The sequence below is a fragment of the Somniosus microcephalus genome, chromosome 17, assembly GCF_052327205.1.
Source record: "Somniosus microcephalus isolate GS21.2 chromosome 17, FLI_Smic_1.0, whole genome shotgun sequence".
In the NCBI taxonomy this organism is placed as follows: Eukaryota; Metazoa; Chordata; class Chondrichthyes; order Squaliformes; family Somniosidae; genus Somniosus; species Somniosus microcephalus.
Window position 1 is genome coordinate 71997242 of NC_141003.1, and position 22534 is coordinate 72019775.

Here is a 22534-nt window from a genome sequence, read left to right on the forward strand (position 1 = left end):
TATATCTCACACTGTGTGGCTGATTTAGGGTTCAGTACCACTGATCTGAAATGCTGAATCCATTTACAATAAGGAGGCTGCATTAGGCGAGAATCATTACAAATTTCTTAAAGAATTTTTTTTTTTTTTTTTTTTTTTTTTTTTTTTTTTTTTTGAGGACAAGCTTCCAATTTGTTATTTTGAGAGTTAGTTCAGGTCAAGCCTCTGCACCTGCTTAAAATCTGTTACATCTCCAGCTTTTTCCAGTACTGATGAAGGGTCCCAGACCTGAAACGTTAACTCTGTTTCTCTCTCCACGGATGCTGCCTAGCCTGCTGAGTGTTTCCAGCATTTTCTGTTGTTATTTAAGCTGTTCTGACAGTCTGAAATGACGTCTAGTTACCCATCCCAACCAACAAAGTAACTCATTCAGTTCTTCCGGTCTTCTTGCAAGAGTGAAGTGGTCACTGCAGTTCAAAGAGGATTTGCTGCACCAGGCAAAGGACTGTCCTTCCAGGAGAGCCATAGAAGCCCTGCTGTGTCTGTGTAAGCCTTTGTTTCCCATCATAGAAACATAGAAGATAGGAGCAGGAGTAGGCCATTCGGCCCCTCGAGCCTGCTCCGCCATTCGATGTGATCATGGCTGATCATCCAAACTCAGTACCCCGTACCTGCCTTCTTCCCGTATCCCTTGATACCTTTAGCTCCAAGAAATATATCTAACTCCTTCTTGAATATATTTAAAGACTTGGCCTCAACCGCCTTCTGTGGCAGAGAATTCCACAGGTTCACCACTCTCTGGGTGAAGAAATTCTTCCTCATCTCTGTCCTAAATGGCTTACCCCTTATCCTTAGACTATGACCCCTGGTTCTGGACTCTCCGACCATCGGGAACATTCTACCTGCATCTAGTTTGTCCAGACCTGTCAGAATTTTATAAGTTTCGATGAGATCCCCTCTCATTCTTCTAAACTCCAGCAAGTATAAGCCCAATCGACCCAATCTCTCCTCATACGTCATTCCTGCCATCCCAGGGATCAGCCTGGTGAATCTTCGCTGAACTCCTTCCATGGCAAGAACATCCTTCCTCAGATAAGGCGACCAAAACTGCACACAGTACTCAAGGTGTGGTCTCACCAAGGCCCTGTACAACTGCAGCAGGACATCCTTGCTCCTGTACTCAAACCCTTTCGCTATGAAGGCCAACATACCATTTGCCTTCTTAACCGCCTGCTGCACCTGCATGCTTACCTTCAGCGACTGGTGCACAAGGACACCCAGGTCTCGTTGCGCTTCCCCTTCTCCCAATCTATTGCCATTCAGGTAATAGTCTGCCTTTCTGTTTTTGACACCAAAGTGGATAACCTCGCATTTATCCACGTTATATAGCATCTGCCACGCTTCTGCCCAATCACCCAACCTGTCCAAATCATCCTGGAGTTTCTCGGTATCCTCCTCGCAGCACACACGCCCACCCAGCTTTGTGTCGTCTGCAAACTTGGAGATATTACATCTAGTTCCCTTATCTAGATCATTAATGTATATTGTGAATAGCTGGGGTCCAAGGACCGATCCCTGCGGTATCCCACTAGTCACTGCCTGCCACTCGGAAAAAGACCCGTTAATTCCTACTCTCTGCTTTCTGTCCGCCAACCAGTTCTCTATCCAAGTCAATACCTTGCCCCCAATCCCATGTGCCTTAATTTTACACGCTAATCTCTTATGTGGGATCTCATCGAAAGCCTTTTGAAAGTCCAAATACACCACATCTACTGGTTCTCCCTTATCTATTTTCCCAGTTACATCCTCAAAAAATTCCAGTAGATTAGTCAAGCACGATTTACCTTTTGTAAATCCATGTTGACTTTGTCCGATCCTGTCACTGTTTTCCAAGTGCTCAGTTATTACATCCTTTATAATGGACTCTAGCATTTCCCCCACTACCGATGTCAGGCTTACTGGTCTGTAATTCCCCGCTTTCTCTCTACCACCCTTTTTGAATAGTGGGGTAACATTAGCTACCCTCCAATCCATGGGTACAGTTCCAGATTCCAGCGAATTTTGGAAGATGATCAGCAATGCATCTACTATTTCTTGGGCTGAATTTACTGCCGTGAAGCTGGCTATATTCTGACAGCAAATTTACTGCACACTAAATACTTTCTAACCTTTCTGCCTCGCCTTTAATTCTTCAAATTGTGACAGTATTATAGCCCCAGGTGTTGCTGCAAGCAGCCTGGGTACAGTTAAACCATCAGCCTCTCCACCAAAGGACATTCAATGCATGTAAATAGCTCTAATGACAACTAATTACAAAGGCAATGAATATGTATTTCTCATCACAATACAAAGACCTGTGTCAGTTCGCTGCTGTTGTTCTTTCTCCAACACATCACCTGTCATAAAGTTCTAATTTCAATCCTTTTTGGTTTTTTGCTGGCAGTTTCTCTCAATGTGATTTCTGGAGGATGCAACCTCAATAACAATCCATGTAGAACTGTCCTGATTAGCTTGCAAATACACCTTCTCTACCTTCCTGTTCTCCTTTAAGACACTCCTTAAAAGTCCTACTATCTCCTTGTGCGGCTCGGTGTCAAATTTTGTCTGATAACTCTCCTGTGAAGCGCCTTGGGAAGTTTTACTACATTAAAGGTGCTACATAAATGCTGTTGTTTAATGGCGGTACTAGATTTGACTCCCAGTCAGTGGTGAGTTAAGCAGCTTCTATACTGTACTTACTGGCATATTAGGGAAACAGGGCCCTGACACATGGACCCCATGCAACCCACAGTGAACTGGTCAGATTCACTAAGGCAAACTGCCAGGGAGACCTGACAACTTTGGTGATTTTCGGTGGGCGGTCTTGGTGAATCAGTCAAGTTTACTCTGGGAATGCAACTGGTTCCTAACCTGGACTTTACTAAGTGGTGATGTAAAAACAGCTTTAGCTGATCGCAGTCAGAGAGGCAGCCGAGGCGTAATTCTTTGGCTGATGCGCCCATGGGACCTTGGTTTCATGTCAGCCTAGATTGTGAGCTTGAATGCTGAACTTACAACCAGTATGACCCAGCAATAGAATGCTACTAAGTCAAGCTGACATTGTAACAGCGGTGGAGGTCTGGGGCACAGGCTGCATACCCGGTCAACTGTGGATGATTCATGGCATTTGAAAGACCAAGCAAGGGGAAGGATAGAATATAGCTGAAAGAAAGACGTGCATTTATGTAGCACCTTTCACAACCTCAGGACGTCCCAAAGTGCATTACAACCAATTAAATAATTTTGAAATGTATTCACTGTTGTACTGTAGGAAATGCGACATCCAATTTGCGCACAGTAAGCTCCCACAAACAGCATTGAAATAAATCACCAGATAATTTGTTTTTGATGTTGCCTGACAGATAAATGTTGACCAGGACAACGGGGAGAACTCCCCTACGCTTCTTCGAATAGTGCCACGGGATCTATTACCTCCAACATGTCAAAATAGAAATGTTGCAAATTTAATGCATCTCAAAATCATTGTTCTGCACAGCAAAGGTCAATACTTCAATTCCTTCATTAAAAAAAAGTATGGTTTCTTCATCATTCCTTTGCGCTCCCCAAAAAAAAGAGGGACAGGGCGAAACCGTCGCAGCGGGTGGAGGAGGACTTGGACAGGAGGCTGGCTGTAGTTCACCTTTGTGACCCGTTGTTTACCCACTGAGTTATGGGTGGAATTTGCAGACAAGAGTGTGGTGTGACCAGAGCATTCCCATCATCCCCTGAGCTGCTCGCTTGCTCAATGGTTGGTCTGCTCTTGCCGTATTTCCTTGGCTTTCCCCGCCTTCGGACAGGCGTCACAGCCAGGTATCAGAACTTGGCACCGGGGTTGGGGGGAGGAAGGCGGGGGGGGAGGCTGCTACCTTCGACTGAGGGCACCTCTTCCAAACCCGAGGCATATCCTGCCGGGCAGCTGGAGGTCAACTGCCTTTCTTTCAAAATCACCAGTAACTCCAGCGTCTCTTGTGGCCCAGCCTGTGCTTAGTTAATCCACCGCACACCAAATACTGTAGTGTGATGTGCATACTTCCTTTACTTTCACTGCTTAATTTTAATTCATCTAATTAGAGGGAAATTTTTAGATATTTGTGTAACCTCCTTGACTCTCTGCTTCCTTCTCCCTAATTAATAGATCTGACAACTATCATCAAAATATAATTATCATTGCTCTTGGTTAGCGAGTCCATCTGCTTTTTAAAAGTAACAAGGCTGTAAGCTATAATTAATTTTTTTTGGATAGATATATGAATTATTGCAATAAAAACACAAATCAGCAGAATGCATTGGAAAGCCTACAGGAAGAAATTATGCTTTAATTATTTCATATGATATCTTTTGAAAGTGCAATGCGGCTGACGAGAACAACTCTTGGCCGTATCCAAAGGGCAATTACTCAGCGGATATACAAATGTATGAAAGTCGTGGCATCCACCATGCAAGAAAAAAAAAGTACTCAACAGCACTGATTTTGGAAAGAATGCTTGCAGGTTAAAAAAAAAAAGAATAATTTGTGAAAATGCTTGGTCAAGGCAAAGAGATATGAAAGGTTTTTTATGCATTGAAAATGATTATTCATAAAACACCAAATTATCTGAAGGTGTAACTGCAATCAGAGCAATGCCCCCTAGTTAAAACTGATTGAGGTAGTTCAGGAAGGTTCTTATGTCTATTCCAACAAAGGCTTTGTGTTTTTCAATTGAGAAAGTTCTTCAGAGTGTTTGTGTGTACAGCGTGATTCGGTGATAATAAGTGAGAAGGCACACACGCAAAATTTTACCATGGCAATCTTTCTTTTTTGATTCAGAAGTTCAAGCGAAGTTGAAGTTCAAGTGCAGGAAGCTGACATTAGAAAGAGTATGGAGAAGGATAGATAATTTAGGAACTCGCGATGTAGGTGATGCCAAGCTTGGAATTTAAAAGCTCGGAGATTGTAAAAGGGAGTGACGGTAGGAAGCCTTGGAGTTTTCAGGTCCCAAGAAAGAATGAGTTATGGCTGATTTCAAGACATTGAGGATGCGAAAAGGAGTGCTAACAGCAGAGAGTGCCGTTTGAGAGTTTGGGTAAGTGAGAGAGTTAGGGTAAGTGGGGTGCTAGGTGTTGTTTTTGTTTCGTTTTTTGCCTTGTTTTTCCTGCCAGTCTCAGGATTAGCAGACATCGCGGAGGCGGAGCAGCGAGGCGAGGCCCAGTCAAGGCAGCCGGGAGCAGCAGCGGGTGTCGAGCCAAGCCAGAGCAGCGAGGCGAGGCAGCCTAAACAGGCTCCATGGGCAACATTCGAAGGGGAGGTCAGAATTCAAAAGTGACATCACAGCCAAGCTGGTAGGTGATTGGCTGGTTGGTGAGTACTTTTCCTTCCCTGTTAAACCTTTATAAGTTGGTAAGTTCAATTAAATAGAGGTGTGATATTCATCATCTAGAATCGGGGCAGAGGGTATTTAAAAATAATAATAATAATAAATGTAATTAATTACATAGAATGGGAGAGCAGGTGATGTGTTACTGCTGCAATATGTGGGGGCTGGTGGACACCATTGATGTTCACAGTGATCACATTTGCAGTAAGTGCTGGCTGCTCGAGGAACTCCGGCTCCGTGTTGATGAGCTGGAATCCGAGCTTCAAACACTGCGACACATCAGGGAGGGGGAGAGTTACCTGGACTCTGTGTTCCAAGAAGTAGTCACACCAATTAGATTAACTAATTCAGATGTATTCCGTGGCCAGGGACAGGAGGGTCTGACTATGAGTGAGGCAGGTACGGGGATCCAGGAGGTAGTGTTGGAGGAGCTGCAGCCCTTGCTCTTGTCCAACAGGTTCGAGGCTCTTACTCCCTGTGAGGACGGGAACTGCAGGGAGGATGAGCAACCTGGCCATAGCATTGTGGAACGAGGGGCCATTCAAGTGGGGGGAGTAAAAAGAAATGTTGTAGTGGTAGGGGGTAGTATCATTAGGGGGATAGATAGGGTTCTTTGCAGCCGAGAGCGAGAGTCCCGAAGGTTGTGTTGCCTGCCCGGTGCCAGTGTTAAGGACATCTCCTCTGGGCTGGAGAGAAACTTGGAGTGGGAGGGAGAGGATCCAGTTGTCGTGGTCCATGTTGGTACCAACGACATAGATAGGACAAGGAAAGAGGTTCTGCTGAGGGAGTATGAGCAGCTAGGGGCCAAATTAAAAAGCAGAACCACAAGGGTAATAATCTCTGGATTACTACCTGAGCCACGAGCAAATTTGGCTGGGGTAAATAAAATCAGAGTTAAATGCGTGGCTCAAAGACTGGTGTGGGAGAAATGGGTTTTACTTCTTGGGACACTGGCACCAGTACTGGGACGGGAGAGAGCTGTTCCATTGGGACGGACTTCACTTGACCAGTGCTGGGACTAGAATCCTGGCGAATCGAATAACTAGGGCTGTAGAGAGGGCTTTAAGCTAATTAGTAGGGGGGAGGTTTCAAGAGAGCAAAAAATAAAAATGTCAGCGGAGAAGGCAATAGAGCAAGGTAGCAGTGGGGGAATTAAAAACCAGAGCGTGTCAGGAAGGGACAAAATGTATAAAGATAAAGGTAGAGTAGTAAAGGGGGTAAAAGCAGGAATAAATTGTCACAAAACATATTTAAAAGTTCTTTATCTGAATGCACGCAGCATTCGTAACAAAATAGACGAGTTGACGGTACAAATAACTTCACATGAGTATGATCTGGTGGCCATTACAGAAACATGGCTGCAAGGTGACCATGACTGGGAACTAAACATCCAGCGGTATTTGACAATTAGGAAGGACAGACAGGAAGGAAAGGGAGGTGGGGTGGCTATGTTAATAAAGGATGGAATCACTGCAATAGTGAGAAATGATATTGGGTCAAAGGATCAGGATAGTGAAACAGTTTGGGTGGAGATAAGGAATAACAAGGGGAAAAAGTCACTAGTGGGCGTAGTCTATAGGCCTCCTAACAGTTGCAACTCTGTTGGTCGGAGTATAAATCAGGAAATAGTTGGGGCTTGTAATAAGGGAACAGCTATAATCATGGGGGATTTTAACTTTCATATTGACTGGACTAATCAAATTGGGCAGGGCAGCCTTGAGGAAGAGTTCATAGAGTGTATTAGGGATGGGTTCCTTGAGCAGTATGTAACTGAACCAACCAGGGAGCAGGCAATCTTAGATCTGGTCCTGTGTAATGAGACAGGATTAATAAAAAATGTCCTAGTAAAGGATCCCCTTGGAATGAGTGACCATAACATGGTTGAATTCCAAATTAAATTGGAGGGTGAGAGAGTTGGATCTCAAACCAGCGTACTGAGCTTAAATAAAGGAGACTATGAAGGTATGAGAGCAGAGTTGACTAAAGTGGACTGGGAAAATAGATTAAAGTATAAGACGGTACATGAGCAGTGGTGTACATTCAAGGAGATATTTCACAACTTTCAAGGAAAATATATTCCAGTGAGGAAAAAGGGGAGTAAAAGAAAACAGCCATCCGTGGCTAAGGAAAGTAATAAAGGATAGTATCCGACTGAAAACAAGGGCATATAAAGTAGCCAAATCTAGTGGGAGGATAGAAGATTGGGAAGCATTTAAAAGCCAGCAAAGAATAACTAAAAGATTAATTAAGAAAGGGAAGATAGATTATGAAAGTAAACTAGCAAAAAATATAAAAACAGATAGCAAGAGTTTCTACAGTTATATAAAAAGAAAAAGGGTGGCTAAAGTGAATGTTGGTCCCTTAGAGGACGAGACCGGGAAATTAGTGGTGGGGAACATGGAGATGGCAGAAACGCTGAACAAATATTTTGTATCAGTCTTTACAGTAGAGGACACTAAAAATATCCCAACACTGGACAAACAGGGGGCTATGGGGGGGAGGAGCTAAACACGATTAAAATCACTAAGGAGGTGGTACTCGGTAAGATAATGGGACAAAAGGCGGATAAATCCCCTGGACCTGATGGCTTACATCCTAGGGTCTTGAGAAAAGTAGCAGTAGGGATTGTGGATGCATTGGTGGTAATTTTCCAAAACTCCCTGGATTCAGGAAAGGTCCCAGCAGATTGGAAAACTGCTAATGTAACGCCCTTATTTAAAAAGGGAGGCAGACAAAAGGCTGGAAACTATAGACCAGTTAGCCTAACATCTGTGGTTGGTAAAATGTTGGAGTCCATTATTAAGGAAGCAGTAACAGGACATTTGGATAAGCATAATTTAATCGGACAGAGTCAGCATGGTTTTATGAAGGGGAAGTCGTGTTTGACAAATTTGCTCGAATTCTTTGAGGACGTAACAAACAGGGTGGATAAAGGGGAACCAGTGGATGTGGTGTATTTGGACTTCCAAAAGGCATTTGACAAGGTGCCACACAAAAGATTATTGCACAAGATAAAAAAATCACGGGATTGGGGGCAATATACTGGCATGGGTGGAAGATTGGCTATCTAACAGAAAACAGAGAGTTAGGATAAATGGTTCATTCTCGGGTTGGCAATCAGTAACTAGTGGTGTTCCGCAGGGCTCGGTGCTGGGACCCCAACTCTTTACAATCTATATTAACGATTTGGAGGAAGGGACCGAGTGCAACGTATCCAAGTTTGCCGACGATACAAAGATAGGAGGGAAAGCAGTGAGTGAGGAGGACATAAAAAAACCTGCAAAAGGACATAGACAGGCTGGGTGAGTGGGCAAAAATTTGGCAGATGGAATATAATGTTGGAAAGTGTGAGGTGATGCACTTTGGCAGAAAAAAATCAAAGAGCAAGTTATTATCTAAATGGAGAGAAACTGCAAAGTGTTACAGTACAAAGGGATCTGGGGGTCCTGGTGCATGAAACACAGAAGGTTAGTATGCAGGTACAGCAGGTGATCAGGAAGGCCAATGGAATCTTGGCTTTTATTGCAAGGGGGATGGAGTATAAAAGCAGGGAAGTCTTGCTGCAGTTATACAGGGTATTGGTGAGGCCACACCTGGAATACTGCGTACAGTTTTGGTTTCCATATTTAAGAAAAGATATACTTGCTCTCGAGGCAGTTCAGAGAAGGTTCACTCGGTTGATTCTGAAGATGAGGGGGTTGACTTATGAGGAAAGGTTGAGTAGGTTGGGCCTCTACTCATTGGAATTCAGAAGAATGAGAGGCGATCTTATCGAAACATATAAGATTGTGAGGGGGCTTGATTGGGTGGATGCGGTGAGGATGTTTCCACTGATGGGTGAGACTAGAACTAGGGGGCATAATCTTAGAATAAGGGGCTGCCCTTTCAAAACTGAGATGAGGAGAAACTTCTTCACTCAGAGGGTAGTAAATCTATGGAATTTGCTACCTCAGAGAGTTGTGGAAGCTGCGACATTAAATAAATTTAAAACGGAGATAGACAGTTTCCTAGCTGATAAGGGAATAAGGGGTTACGGGGAGAGGGCAGGGAAGTGGATGTGAGTCTAAGTTCGGATCAGCCATGATCCTATTGAATGGTGGAGCAGGCCCGAGGGGCCGTATGGCCTACTCCTGCTCCTACTTCCTATGTTCTTATGTTCTTATGTGGAGCTTAGCTGGAACAAGAGGAATGTTCAGGGAAGCAATGACCACAGTATCAACATAGAGAGACAAGTAAGGTTGCAGTGGGAGAGAAGTTGGATTCTAGAGGTGAGAGAAGGCTTACTCTCATATTCTGTCCAAGAGCACAAGAGAGATGTTTGGAAGACCCTCCCCAGATTTGGCAGGGGAAGAATAACTGTGAAGATAAAACCCTGACACGTGCACATCTTCAATGTACTGCTGCTCTTACATTGGCCCAGAAATTCAGGTCTCCACGGGTGAGTACGCACGGGGTACTCACCCGTAAACCCGATGGAAGTACCGGTTTCCTGCATGCACTGCGCATGCGTGGGAAACCGGCACTTCCATTCCTCTGAACAAATGGGTTCAGAGGTCAAACGCGTGCGCAGGAGAGGCAGCGCGTGCGCATCGAACTTCGTTTTTTTTTTGCAGGTTTTCCCGGGAGGGTAAGTCTGCAGAAGTTAGAAATGTAAAAAGCAGGCGTAAGGCCTGCTTTTTACAAGGTAAGTGGTGAATTAATTAAAATTAAAACATTTTTTCCACAGGTTTATTATTTTTAAATACTTTAAAGCAAGGTAAGTTTATTTTTAGCCCCGTTAGAAAATAAAATTATTTTTTTCAAAAATTTAAATTATTGTTTAAAATAGTTATTTCATGTTATAGTTATTTTAAAAATGTGATTTAAAAAAAAATTATTTGAAGATTTAGTGCTGTTTTGGGGCCGTAGTATTTATAAGTCTTGACAGCACGTCCTGTCAGACTTATGAATGGAGCATTCCCTGCTCCGATTGGCTCCCCATGGCCCACGTGATCCCAGGGGACGCATCGAACTAACTGCGCCCCTGGGATACGCAAGCACTGCGCGCCGGCAGCTGGACCAGGCCCAGAATTCCACGGGGGCCCACAGCTCAACGGCCGGCGTGCAAGTTAAGTGCAGATCGGGGGCTTGCACCCGCGGGAAGCCCCCGACCCGAATTTCTGGACCAATATGTATTTAAAAAAATTAAAAATCAAACACAATTCCCAAGGGAGGTGTATGTATTTTTTAAAACAATGCTTTGTTCATAAATCAAATTGCTGATACAGATTGGATACAGCCTGGCTTTGCTGTTGAAGTAGGTTGCCTGGCAGCCCTCTTTGCTGGGGAATGGTAAATGATAAAGGCTGACTAAAAGAAAAGAAGGTACTTTCAATGTTGAAGTAGTGGGATGGCTCAGTTTCTAGAGTGCTGGGCTCATTGCTCAAAGGCTGTGTGTTTACATTTCACTGAGGTCCTCAGAGCCTTCCAACTATTTGAGGTCAGTTAATGGAAAAAGGAAGGGGAGGTCACACCACTACTCCTGGCTCACCAAGGGAACAGAAACAGAGACAGACATCACTCCAAGTTCTAGGAATCTCCTCTGTCTTTTTGAAATATAGTCATTGTTAAAGATTGATCTTTTAAGGGAAAGCTAATTGCTTATTACAAAATTGTAGCATTATTACATTAGATAACTAATAACAGAACTAGCTATACTATGCCATCTAGACTTGTACCTATCTATGTGTTCATCGATGTACTGGTCAGATGCACCAGGGTAGTGGTTGAGGGCTGTAAAGGGGAAATTTAGGACAGACATCAGGAAGTACTTCGTTACACAGAGGATGGCCGACAGTTGGAACAGATTAACAAAGAGGTGTTGAGGCCAAGTCACGGGATCATTTAAGAAAGAGCTAGACTGTGTAATGGGAAGGCAATAGGATTGTTATTCTGAAAAGATGAGATCAAATAGTCTCAATGGCCTTCATCCAAACCTATCTTGTGATGTTTATATTTCTTTACTGTACGTTATCCTTAAGGGTGGAACCCATTGTAAACAACTTTTAGACACAACTGGTATAAACTGTAATCTATCTATATCATAACGTTTTTTGTGTCTGTATGATAGTAGTGTCGCAAATTGCTTTCTGCTTGGCCCACGCAGGGCACTCCACAGTAAACACATTACACTTCCACAACAAAAATTGAACGTTTATGCAGGTAGAATTAACTCTAACCAGTCGAACAAAGTTGTAACTCAAAGCTCAAGTTAATGCAACTGTAAAGACTTAAAAATATTCATTATCTGACTGAAATTTTAAGTTAGTCGAAGACCTGCCCCGAGTCAATCCATGGGCCCTTAGAGAAGCCTGGGACTCAACTTTGGAGCAGGTTCACTCTCGCGTGTCAGATGCTGAGGCCTATTGAATTAATTTTTTTTTAATGAATTGTCCCCTGGCATTGGCAGAGGACGTCAACTAGTTATATACACTTATGCAATCTCACCGATGAAATGCAGGTTTCGAATTTTCTCCTAGTCGCGGCCAATTTTGGGGATTTTTCTGCCAGAAGTGAAGGCAGCCACTGACTGCATCATCGAAACTTGGGCAGGTGTGTTCAGGATAACGAGTAAATGAGGTCACCAGGTCACATTCTTCATTATTATTGACATAGCAATGCTGGACATGAGGAACCCCAGTTGGGGGATTCAAGATTGAGGGGTAGAGTTTCCGCTTTGTGCGCAATCGGCAATCTGGGTGCAAACTGCACTCAAAGTTGCGCTAGTTTTCCGAAATGAAGTTATGGTCAAGTTCCTGCTCAAATTCATTTGCATAATCACAAACGTAAAATCTTCCATGAACCAGTGCAATTGGGCAGCGTTTTAGAACGCAATTGTTGATTTCCTTTGCAGTTTTATTAATACAGCTGAAAATGGGTTTATCACCAAAAATAACTTTAAAAAAAAAAATAAGTTGCGAGTCCACCACCTGTGAGTAACCCGGTTTTAAATAACTGAAAATGACTTTAAAAAACTATACAGAACGATTTACTAGTTTCATTGGTAGTCACTTTCTTAGTAAATTGTTTTTTAATACTTAAAAGCTTTTAAAACGTGTCTATTAGTGCCCTTGCACCTGTAAAAAGGCTCAATTTTGAAAGCTGCCGCAAACAGGTGCAATTAGCAGAAACTCGCAATGGTGATTCATTCAGTCTGGGGGGCGTAGCCAGTTCCTGGGCAGGGCCGGATTCCAGTGCAAAAGAGTGCAGAAACTCGATTTGCACCGGACGTAACGTGCGCTTGAAATTCCTCGATCTTTTGTGCTGGTTTGGCCGATATCGAGTGAGAAACCCTACCCCGTTATCTCCCCAAAGGACCCTAATCGATTGTGCGCTGATTCCCCAAATTTTTGACATCAGTGGCCTCTTTGGCTGCCCCAAAAGCAGCTGGGCCCGTTCTACTGCTGCAGGTATCTGAGGCCTGCATGCAGGAGCTAAATTTCAACCTCCCCTAGAAGCAGGCTCCCTGACGCAGGCAGGAATGCTGTGGGGCTGACCCTGGGAAACCCGCTGGGGTCAGCTTGGGGTCCAACAAGTAGGGGAAAGCCTGTCCTACTACAGTTACATAGAATCATATCGAATTTCCAGCATAGAAGCAGACCATTCGGCCCAACTGGGCTGTGCTGGTGTTTATGCTCCACATGAGCCTCCTCCCACACGACGTTTATTTATGACCCCTAGTTTTAGACTCCTCCACAAGTAGCAACAGCCTCTCTGATTTAAGAAACAGTTTGTATCCACCATTTCTGCTGGGACTCTGCCAAAGACGGTACTCTGCAACTCTTTGTAAGTCTCCAGCAACCATACTTAGTCACAAGGACAGTCGACGTTTATTAACTTTCCCCACACCGATGGGTGTCTGGAAGAGAAAGTAAGAGACCGGCATATCATGCTTGCCTTACTTGGTTCTTCTTCATGAAGTGGTTGCCGGCTCTCCTGTACTAACCTTGCGAAGTCTAGGTCTGCCTCCCGAGACATGGTGATGTTGGTCAGGTTCTGCTGCAGTACAAATATGTTCCTGCACATCTTCTTGATCCCTGATTCACTGATCCTCTTGAAATACTGCGCGCCGTTGATCAAAATGCAGGAAATCAGGTGGCCCAGGCCTAGGTTCGGGGGGGGGGGTGGGGGGGGGGGGGTGAAGGGGAGAAAAACAGTTAAACGTCTCCCAAAATGAGCATTTTGATATCATTCACTTAGTCCTACAGATCACAGAAAATGCAACGATACATGGCCAGGAATGAGAAAAGACGATTCAACTTATTAAGGTCACTTCAGTTGTGCACGGTTATCAAGGCCAAAGCACTGGATCATCGAAGGAACAGTTTGTATCCACCATTTCTCTCCACCACCACCATCCCACCCACCACCGCGCCGCCCCCCCCCGCTCCCCACCCCACTGCCCCACCTCCCCAACAAGAAGTTCTTACTATTTTTTTTATATAATTTTCTTCCCTCCTTTTCTCGCAGGGGTCTGTTTCTCCGAGTGCCGGTAACCCTCTGGCACCTTGTCCAAGTTGCCATTCTTTTTGTATGAGCTCAAATAGTGAATGTCCAAAAACCATTTGAACGTGGAGGGCAACAACATCCAAGTCTGAGTCTATTATCACCCAACATCCACACATATTGGAGTTAACATTGGGAACAGGAGTGCTTCCCCCTGGCCCCTCAATCAAACATAGGAAACATAGGAACAGAAGTAGGCAATTCAGCCCCTCGAGCCTGCTTCGACATTCAATGAGATCATGGCTGATCTGCGACCTAACTCCATATACCCGCCTTTGGCCCATATCCTTTAATACCTTTGGTTAACAGAAAGCTATCAATCTCCGATTTAAAATTAACAATTGATCGAGCATTAATTGCTATTTGTGGAAGAGAGTTCCAAACTTCTACCACCCTTTGTGTGTAGCTGTGTTTCCTAATTTCACTCCTAAAAGGTTTGGCTCTAATTTTTAGACTATGCCCCCTATAGTCCTAGAATCCCCAACCAGTGGAAATAGTTTCTCTCTATCTACCCTATCTGTTCCCCTAATGTCTTGAAAACTTAGATCGGATCACCCCTTAACCTTCTAAATTCTAGGGAATGCAATCCTAATTTGTGTGATCTCTCCTTGTAACTTAACCCTTGAAGTCCAGGTATCATTCTGGTAAACCTACGCTGCACTCCCTCCAAGGCCAATACATCCTTCCTAAGGTGTGGTGCCCAGAACTGCTCACAGTGCTCCAGGTGTGGTCTAACCAGGGTTTTGTACAGCTGCAGCATAACTTCTACCTGCTTGTATTCTAGTCCTCTAGATATAATGGCCAGCATTCCATTAGCCTTTTTCATTATTTTCTGTACCTGTTCATGACATTTTAATGATCTATGTACCTGGACCCCCAAGTCTCTTTAGACCGCCACTGTTTTTAGCTTTTTACCATTTAGAAAGTACTCTGTTCTATCCTTTTTAGGTCCAAAGTGGATGGCCTCATTTGTCTACACTGAAATCCATTTGCCACAGTTTTGCCCATTTACATAATCTGTTGATATCCCTTTGTAATTTTATGCTTCCATCTACACTGCCTACAATGCCACCTATCTTTGTGTCATCGATAAATTTGGATATATGACTTTCTATGCCATCATCCAAGTCATTAATAAATACTGTGAATAGTTGAGGCCGCAACACAGATCCCTGTGGGACACCACTAGTCACCTCCTGCCAATTTGAGTACCTGCCCATTATCCCTCCTGCCTGTCTCCTGCCGCTCAGCCAATTTCCTAACCAGGTCAATAATTTGTCCTCAATTCCGTGGGTTTCTACCCTAGTTAACAGTCTCTTATGTGGGACTTTATCAAATGCCTTCCAGAAGTCCATATAAATAACATCCATAGACATTCCCCTGTCCACTGCATTAGTCAACTTCTCAAAAAATTCAATCAGGTTTGTCACGCATGACCTACCTTTCACAAATCCATGCTGGCTCTCTCTGAACAACTGAAAATTTTCGAGGTGTTCAGTCACCCTATCCTTAATTATAGACTCTAGCAATTTCCCGACAACAGATATTAGGCTAACTGGTCTATAATTCCCTGGTTTCCCCCCTCACCATTTTTAAATAGTGGAGTGACATGTGCAATTTTCCAATCTAAAGGAACGGTTCCTGAATCGATGGAACTTTGGAAGATTACAGTTAGGGCATCTGCAATGTGCTCACCTACTTCCTTTAAAACCCTGGGATGGAAACCATCTGGTCCTGGGGATTTGTCACTCTTTAGTGCCATTATTTTCTTCATGACTGTTATTTTACATTCATTATTTTTATTGCGTCCCTGTCCCTGATTCAGTGTTAGTTTCCTTGGGATTTCTGGCATGTTATCCTCTTCTTCTACTGTAAATACTGACGCAAAGTAATTATTCAACTTTTCCGCCATTTCCTTATGACCATTGATAATCATGAGCTTTGAGTTTTTAAGGGGCCAACATTGCTCCTGACTACCCTTTTTTTCCTAGTATAATTGTAAAAACAATGTGTGTTGATTCTGATATCCCTTGCCAGTTTCTTTTCATACTCCCTTTTTGTAGCTCTTACTATTTGTTTTTTGACCCATAGCTGTTCTTTGTATCTTTCCCATTCGCCAGTATCTGTGCTGTTTTTTGCATTTTTGTATGCTTTTTCTTATAGTTTTATGCTGCCCCTTGTCTCTTCAGTCGTCCATGGCTTTTTTTTTTGGCACGTACGGCTCTTGCCCCTCAGGGGTACAAACTGGTTCCGTATCACCATAAATTCTTTTTTGAACATCTCCCACTGATCTTCTGTCATTTTACCCATGAATGGATTTGCCCAGTTTACTGTGGACAGTCTCTGCCTCATCCCTTTGAAGTCAGCCTTACCCAAACCTAGAATCTTAGTAGCTGTTTTGCGTTTCTCCCTTTCAAACGCTATGTTGAACTTTATCATGTTATGAGCGCTATTGGATAAATGTTCACGTACAGTTAGGCTGTTAACTAAATCTGGCTCAATCTGATGCGATCTAATGCCCCTCCCCACCATCCCCCGATCGTTCCCTCCCTCCCTCCTCACTCCAAATTTCATTGAATAACGATCACAAGCAGGGACGCTAGCTTATTTTTCCTTTCCCTAGCTCATGAATACAGAGATCAATTGCAGCTATGCTACCCTAACTCTGCACAGGGAATCACACCTGGGACCACCTGGTCAGTATGGCTCAGTCTGCAAAGTCACAGCTCTTAAATATGAACTAAATAAGCTACTCCCTTTGTCAAATTTAGCTTAAGGTTTCTAAAATTTCGAAATAGGTTCATTTCCCTTGATTTAGTACCAACATTTTATGTATCTGCCTCATCAATTCCTTAAAAAATTTAAAGAATAAATCACGTCCCATTCCTCCCCCTCTCATAAATTCTTTTGTTTCTTTTCTAAAAAGTACAAGCTCCTTAATGCGGATCTCATAACTCATTGATCTAAGTCTTGGAACCATTCTTGTTGTCTTTCACTGAATTCTTCCTAATGTCCCTTGTGTTTTCCCTGAAGGGTTCTATCATCTGGTAATGTATCTTTGTGAGACAATCCAGCAGCTTTGTAAAGTAAATGGAGGAATTTGTAATGATGAGATTGATGACAGGATGAACTCTGACTGTAGCCCTACATCAATGACAAAGTCAAATAAATGAGAACGCCAAATATTAGATAAAACTGATCAGTAAGACAACTGTGCAATATAAAAACATTCCATAGAATTTTATTTTATAAAGGCAATAGCTTAGAAATTCCAGGGCCCAGCGGTGCCACCAGAAGTGAACCAGTGCAGACTTCAAGCCGCCATTTGTTGTGGAGTTGATCCCGCCAGAAATGGAGGGATCAACTTATTTGAATAACTTGAGTGGACAGGCAGCTCAAATCTAGCCTCCCACAGCAGAGATAGGCTGAGGGACGGGGTGAAATCTTGTGGGGAGGTGGTCCAATAAACCCCCTTAATGGAACGAGGAGGGTGGGTGTAGGCAAGGGGTGGGGGTCCTGCTCTAAAAAGGATGCTGGATGAGCATCAAAACATTTATCTCGGAACCAACATAACCAAAAATAGATTATCTGCTCATTTATCTCAAATTGGCTGCCATGTTTTGCCTACATTACAACAGTGACTCTACTTCAAAAATAATTAATTAGTCATAAAGCGCTTTGGGACCTCGTGAGGATGTGTAAGGCATAACATAAATGTAAGATTTTTTCCTCTTTCTTTCTTATCTATTTATTCACACACATTCACTATTCAACACTAGCTGGTTGCTATTCACACATGGATATTCTTTCCACAGCACCACAGGAACTATCATGTTGCACAAAGTGTTTAATTATCTCGCCTTTAAACATTTAGCTGATGATGCCCGTTTGTGTACGGATATCCTTTTCCACGATGTAACAGCTCCTAAACTTTCCCTTAAAGGGAATTCATAACTTGTTGGAGGGAAAAGAAATAGACAATGCAAATGTGCTATGAGATGTGCAACCAACTGGGAGGCACTGCATTAATTTAGTTAATAATTATGCTTGTCTGTCAGTGTATTTGTACATGACTGTAATTCAGTAACGGAGGTATAGTTTGTCAGCTGGTGTCAATAAATCTCTTCTGAATCCTACAGTGATTTCAACAATTGATTTTTTTGTGTATTAATGACTGAAAGTCAATGATCAGAAAGCAATCTTGGTGCAACCGTATTGTCGTATTGATTCAGTTTCAACCCATTTACCTTCAAAAATGTATTGGAACTTGTGTTGCTGCAAGCTGCCACTCATCGCTTCCTCAATGGCGCTGATGTCTTTGTTCAGTCGTACCACCAGGGGGTCATAATCCATGCTCTCTGCATTCGCAACGATGGCATAGTTACCTTGCTTGGCCAGTGGGATTAGATAGTGAAAGCAGTGAACTCTGAGGAAACAAGGGAGGATGGTGAAGTCTCTGTATCTGAAAAGATGTTCCAAACCGCTGAGCTGCTTAAGAGGAAAACTATTATTCAGGAATTATGTGCACAGAATATTGTGCTTTTCAAGGCCTTTCAGTTTCTATTATCACCACTCAGCCTTGATCTAATAAAAAAAAAGTTTGTCCTCGGCTTAATTAGTATTTGTGGCCAATTCATCAGCAGTAAAAGTCGCTAATTATTGCCACTGGGGCTGGCTGTTCTACAAAAGGAGAAATCTTATCTGCACCATGGTGGCATGCTGACAACAACCAGTCCTATCATAGGGAGAGTTGAAAAATTAACAGGAAGCTGAATTTCAATTGGATTATACAATGGTTACATTTATAAAAGAATCTCAAAGACAGATAGTGTTATATATAATATTTAGAGCCTTTAATATTTGTGCCACATACAGGGCAGGTAATGACCATCTCCAAAAAAAAGCCCAGCTATTGCCTCCTGATCTCCAATGGCATCACCATTGTAGAGCCCCCGTCCCCCACCCTATCCACAACATTTGGGGGTGAGGGGATCACCGCTGACCAGAAGCTTAACTGGACCATATCATCATGGTGGTAAAAGATCAGCCTAAAGGTTGCTAGAGGCTCACCTCCTGACCCCTCGACACCTCTTCACATTTACAAGACTAACATCAAGAGTTTGATGGACTACTTGTCACTTATTTGGATGGGTGCAGTTGTCACAACACTCAAGAAGCTTCACACCATCAAGCACAAAGCAGTTGCTTGATCAGTGCCCTGCCAATGAACTGGATATCCATCACCTCCAAGTTTCCCTCTAAATCACACGCTATACTGATTAGGAAAATGGAATATGAGCACAAACTAGCGAAAAATATAAAAGCGGATTGTAAAAGCTTCTATAGGTATGTGAAAAGGAAAAGACTGGCGAAGGTAAATGTAGGTCCTTTACAGTCAGAGATGGGAGAATTTATAATAGGGAATGAGGAAATGGCAGAGAAATTAAATAAGTACTTTGTTTCTGTCTTCATGGAGGAAGACACAAACAACCTCCCAGAAATACGAGAAAACCAAGGGTGTGGCGAGAATGAGGAACTTAAAGAAATTATTAGTAAAAAAAAAACAGTACCAGCAAAATGAATGGGACTAAAAGTCGACAAATCCCAAGGACCGGATGACCTACATCCTAGGGTTTTGAAAGAGGTGGCCATTGGGATAGTGGATGCATTGGTTGTCACCTTCCAAAATTCTATAGATTCTGAAGCGGTTCCAGCAGATTGGAGGATAGCAAATGTAACCCCGCTAAAGGAGGGAGAGAGAAAATGGGGAACTACAGGCCTGTTAGCCTCACATCAGTAGTTGGGAAAATGCTGGAATCTATTATAATGAATGCAATAACTGGGCACTTAGAAACTAATAGTAAGATTGGGCAGAGTCAACATGGATTTATGAAAGGGAAGTCCTGTTTGACAAACCTATTGGAGTTCTTTGAGGATGTAACTAGTGGAGTAGACAAAGGGGAACCAGTAGATGTGGTGTATTTGGATTTTCAGAAAGCCTTTGATAAGGTCCCACACAAGAGGTTGTTAAACAAAATTAGGGCACATGGAATTGGGGGTAATACACTAGCATGGATTGAGAATTGATTAACAGACAGAAAACAAAGAGTAGGGGTAAACGGGTCTTTTTCAGGATGGCAGGCTGTGACTAGTGGAGTTCCGCAAGGATCGGTGCTTGGGCCCCAGCTATTCACAATCTATATCAATGATTTGGATGAGGGGTCTAAATGTAACATTTCCAAATTTGCTGATGATACAAAGCTAGGTGGCAGTGGCAGTTGTGAAGAGGATGTGAAGAGGCTTCAAGGGGATCTTGACAGGCTCAGTGAGTGGGCAAGAACATGGCAGATGGAATATAATGTGGATAAATGTGAAGTTATCCGCTTTGGTAGAAAAAAGAGAAAGGCAGAGTATTTCCTAAATGGTGAAAGATTGGGGAATGCAGATGCTCAAAGGGACCTGGGTGTCCTTGTACATGAGTCACTGAAAGTGAATGTGCAGGTGCAGCAGGCCAATAGGAAGGCAAATGGTATGCTGGCCTTCATTACAAGAGGATTGGATTAAAACATAGAAGATAGGAGCAGGACATTCGGCCCCTCGAGCCTGCTCCACCATTTAATGAGATCATAGCTGATCATCCAAATTCAGTACCCTGTCCCTGCTTTCTCCCCATATCCTTTGATCCCTTTAGCCTTAAGAAATATCTCTAACTCCTTCTTGAATATATTTAATGAACAGGCCTCCACCGCCTTCTGTGGTAGAGAATTCCACAGGTTCACCACTCTCTGGGTGAAGAAATTCCTCCTCATCTCTGTTCTAAATGGTTTACCCCTCATCTTTAGACTGTGACCCCTGGTTCTGGACTCCCCTGCCATCAGGAACATCCTTCCTGCATCTAGTCTGTCTAGTCCTGTTAGAATTTTATAAGTTTCAATGAGATCCCCTCTCATTCTTCGAAACTCCAGCGAGTATAAGCCTAATCGACCCAATCGCTCCTCATACGCCATTCCTGCCATCCCAGGTATCAGTCTGGTGAATCTTCGCTGCACTCCCTCCATGGCAAGAACACCCTTCCTCAGATAAGGCGACCAAAACTGCACACAATACTCAAGGTGTGGTCTCACCAAGGCCCTGTACAACTGCAGCAAGACATCCTTGCTCCTGTACTCGAATCCTCTCGCTACAAAGGCCAACATACTATTTGCCTTCTTAACCGCCTGCTGCACCTGCATGCTTACCTTCAGCGACTGGTGCACAAGGACACCCAGGTCTCGTTACACTTCCCCTTCTCCCAATCTATTGCCACTCAGATAATAATCTACCTTCCTGTTTTTGACACCAAAGTGGATAACCTCGCATTTATCCACGTTATATTGCATCTGCCATGCTTCTGTCCAATCACCCAACCTGTCCAAATCATACTGGAATTTCTCGGCATCCTCCTCACAGCACACACGCCCAACCAGCTTTGTGTCGTCTGCAAACTTGAAGATATTACATCTAGTTCCCTCATCTAGATCATTTATATATATTGTGAATAGCTGGGGTCCTAGCACCAATCCCTGCGGTACCCCACTAGTCACTGCCTGCCACTCTGAAAAAGACCCATTTATTCCAACACTTTGCTTCCTGTCTGCCAACCAGTTCTCTATCCAAGTCAGTACCTTACCCCCAATCCCATGTGCTTTAACTTTACACGCTAATCTCTTATGCGGGACCTTATCGAAAGCCTTCTTAAAGTCCAAATACACCACATCCACTGGTTCTCCCTTATCTATTCTACCAGTTGCGTCCTCAAAAAATTCCAGTAGATTAGTCAAGCACGATTTACCTTTTGTAAATCCATGTTGACTTTGTCCGATCCTGTCACTGTTTTTCAAGTGCTCTGCTATTAAATCTTTTACAATGGACTCTAGCATTTTCCCCACTATCGATGTTAGGCTTACCGGTCTATAATTCCCTGTTTTTTCTCTACCACCTGTTTTGAATAGTGGGGTAACATTAGCTACCTTCCAATCCATGGGTACTGTTCCAGAGTCTATAGAATTTTGGAAGATGACCAGCAATGCATCTACTATTTCTAGGGCCACTTCCTTAAGTACCCTAGGACGCAGATTATCAGGCCCTGGGGATTTATCGGCCTTCAATCCCGTCAATTTCCCTAACACCATTTCCCTACAAATACTGATTTCATTCAGTTCCTCCCTCTCATTAGACCCTATGTTCCTTGACATCTCTGGGAGGTTATTTGTGTCCTCCTTTGTGAAGACAGAACCAAAGTATGTATTTAATTGGTCTGCTATTTCTTTGTTCCCTGTTATAAATTCCCCTGATTCTGACTGCAAGGGACCTACGCTTGACTTCACCAATCTTTTTCTCTTCACATATCTATAGAAGCTTTTAGTGTCAGTTTTTATGTTCCCTGCAAGCTTGCTCTCATACTCTATTTTCCCCCTCTTAATTAATCCCTTTGTCCTCCTTTGCTGAATCCTAAACTGCTCCCAATCCTCAAGTTTGCTGCTTTTTCTAGCCAATTTATATGTCCTCTCCTTGGATCTTATGCTATCCCTAATTTCCCTTGTTAACCACGGTTGAGTCACCTTTTTTGTTTTATTTTT

The 22534-nt window shown here is 43.2% G+C and overlaps 1 protein-coding gene across 1 annotated transcript in view; it reads right to left on the minus strand.

The window, feature by feature from the left end:
* The window catches only part of exoc4 (exocyst complex component 4), a 565674-nt gene that overhangs the window by 17528 nt on the left and 525612 nt on the right, over window positions 1-22534 (minus strand). The window contains exons 15-16 of the mRNA XM_086010674.1: window positions 18164-18342; window positions 13357-13516 (exon numbers count right to left, since the gene is read on the minus strand). Of these exons, the coding sequence (XP_085866800.1) occupies window positions 13357-13516; window positions 18164-18342 (339 nt within the window). The remainder of the gene's footprint in view (window positions 1-13356; window positions 13517-18163; window positions 18343-22534) is intronic.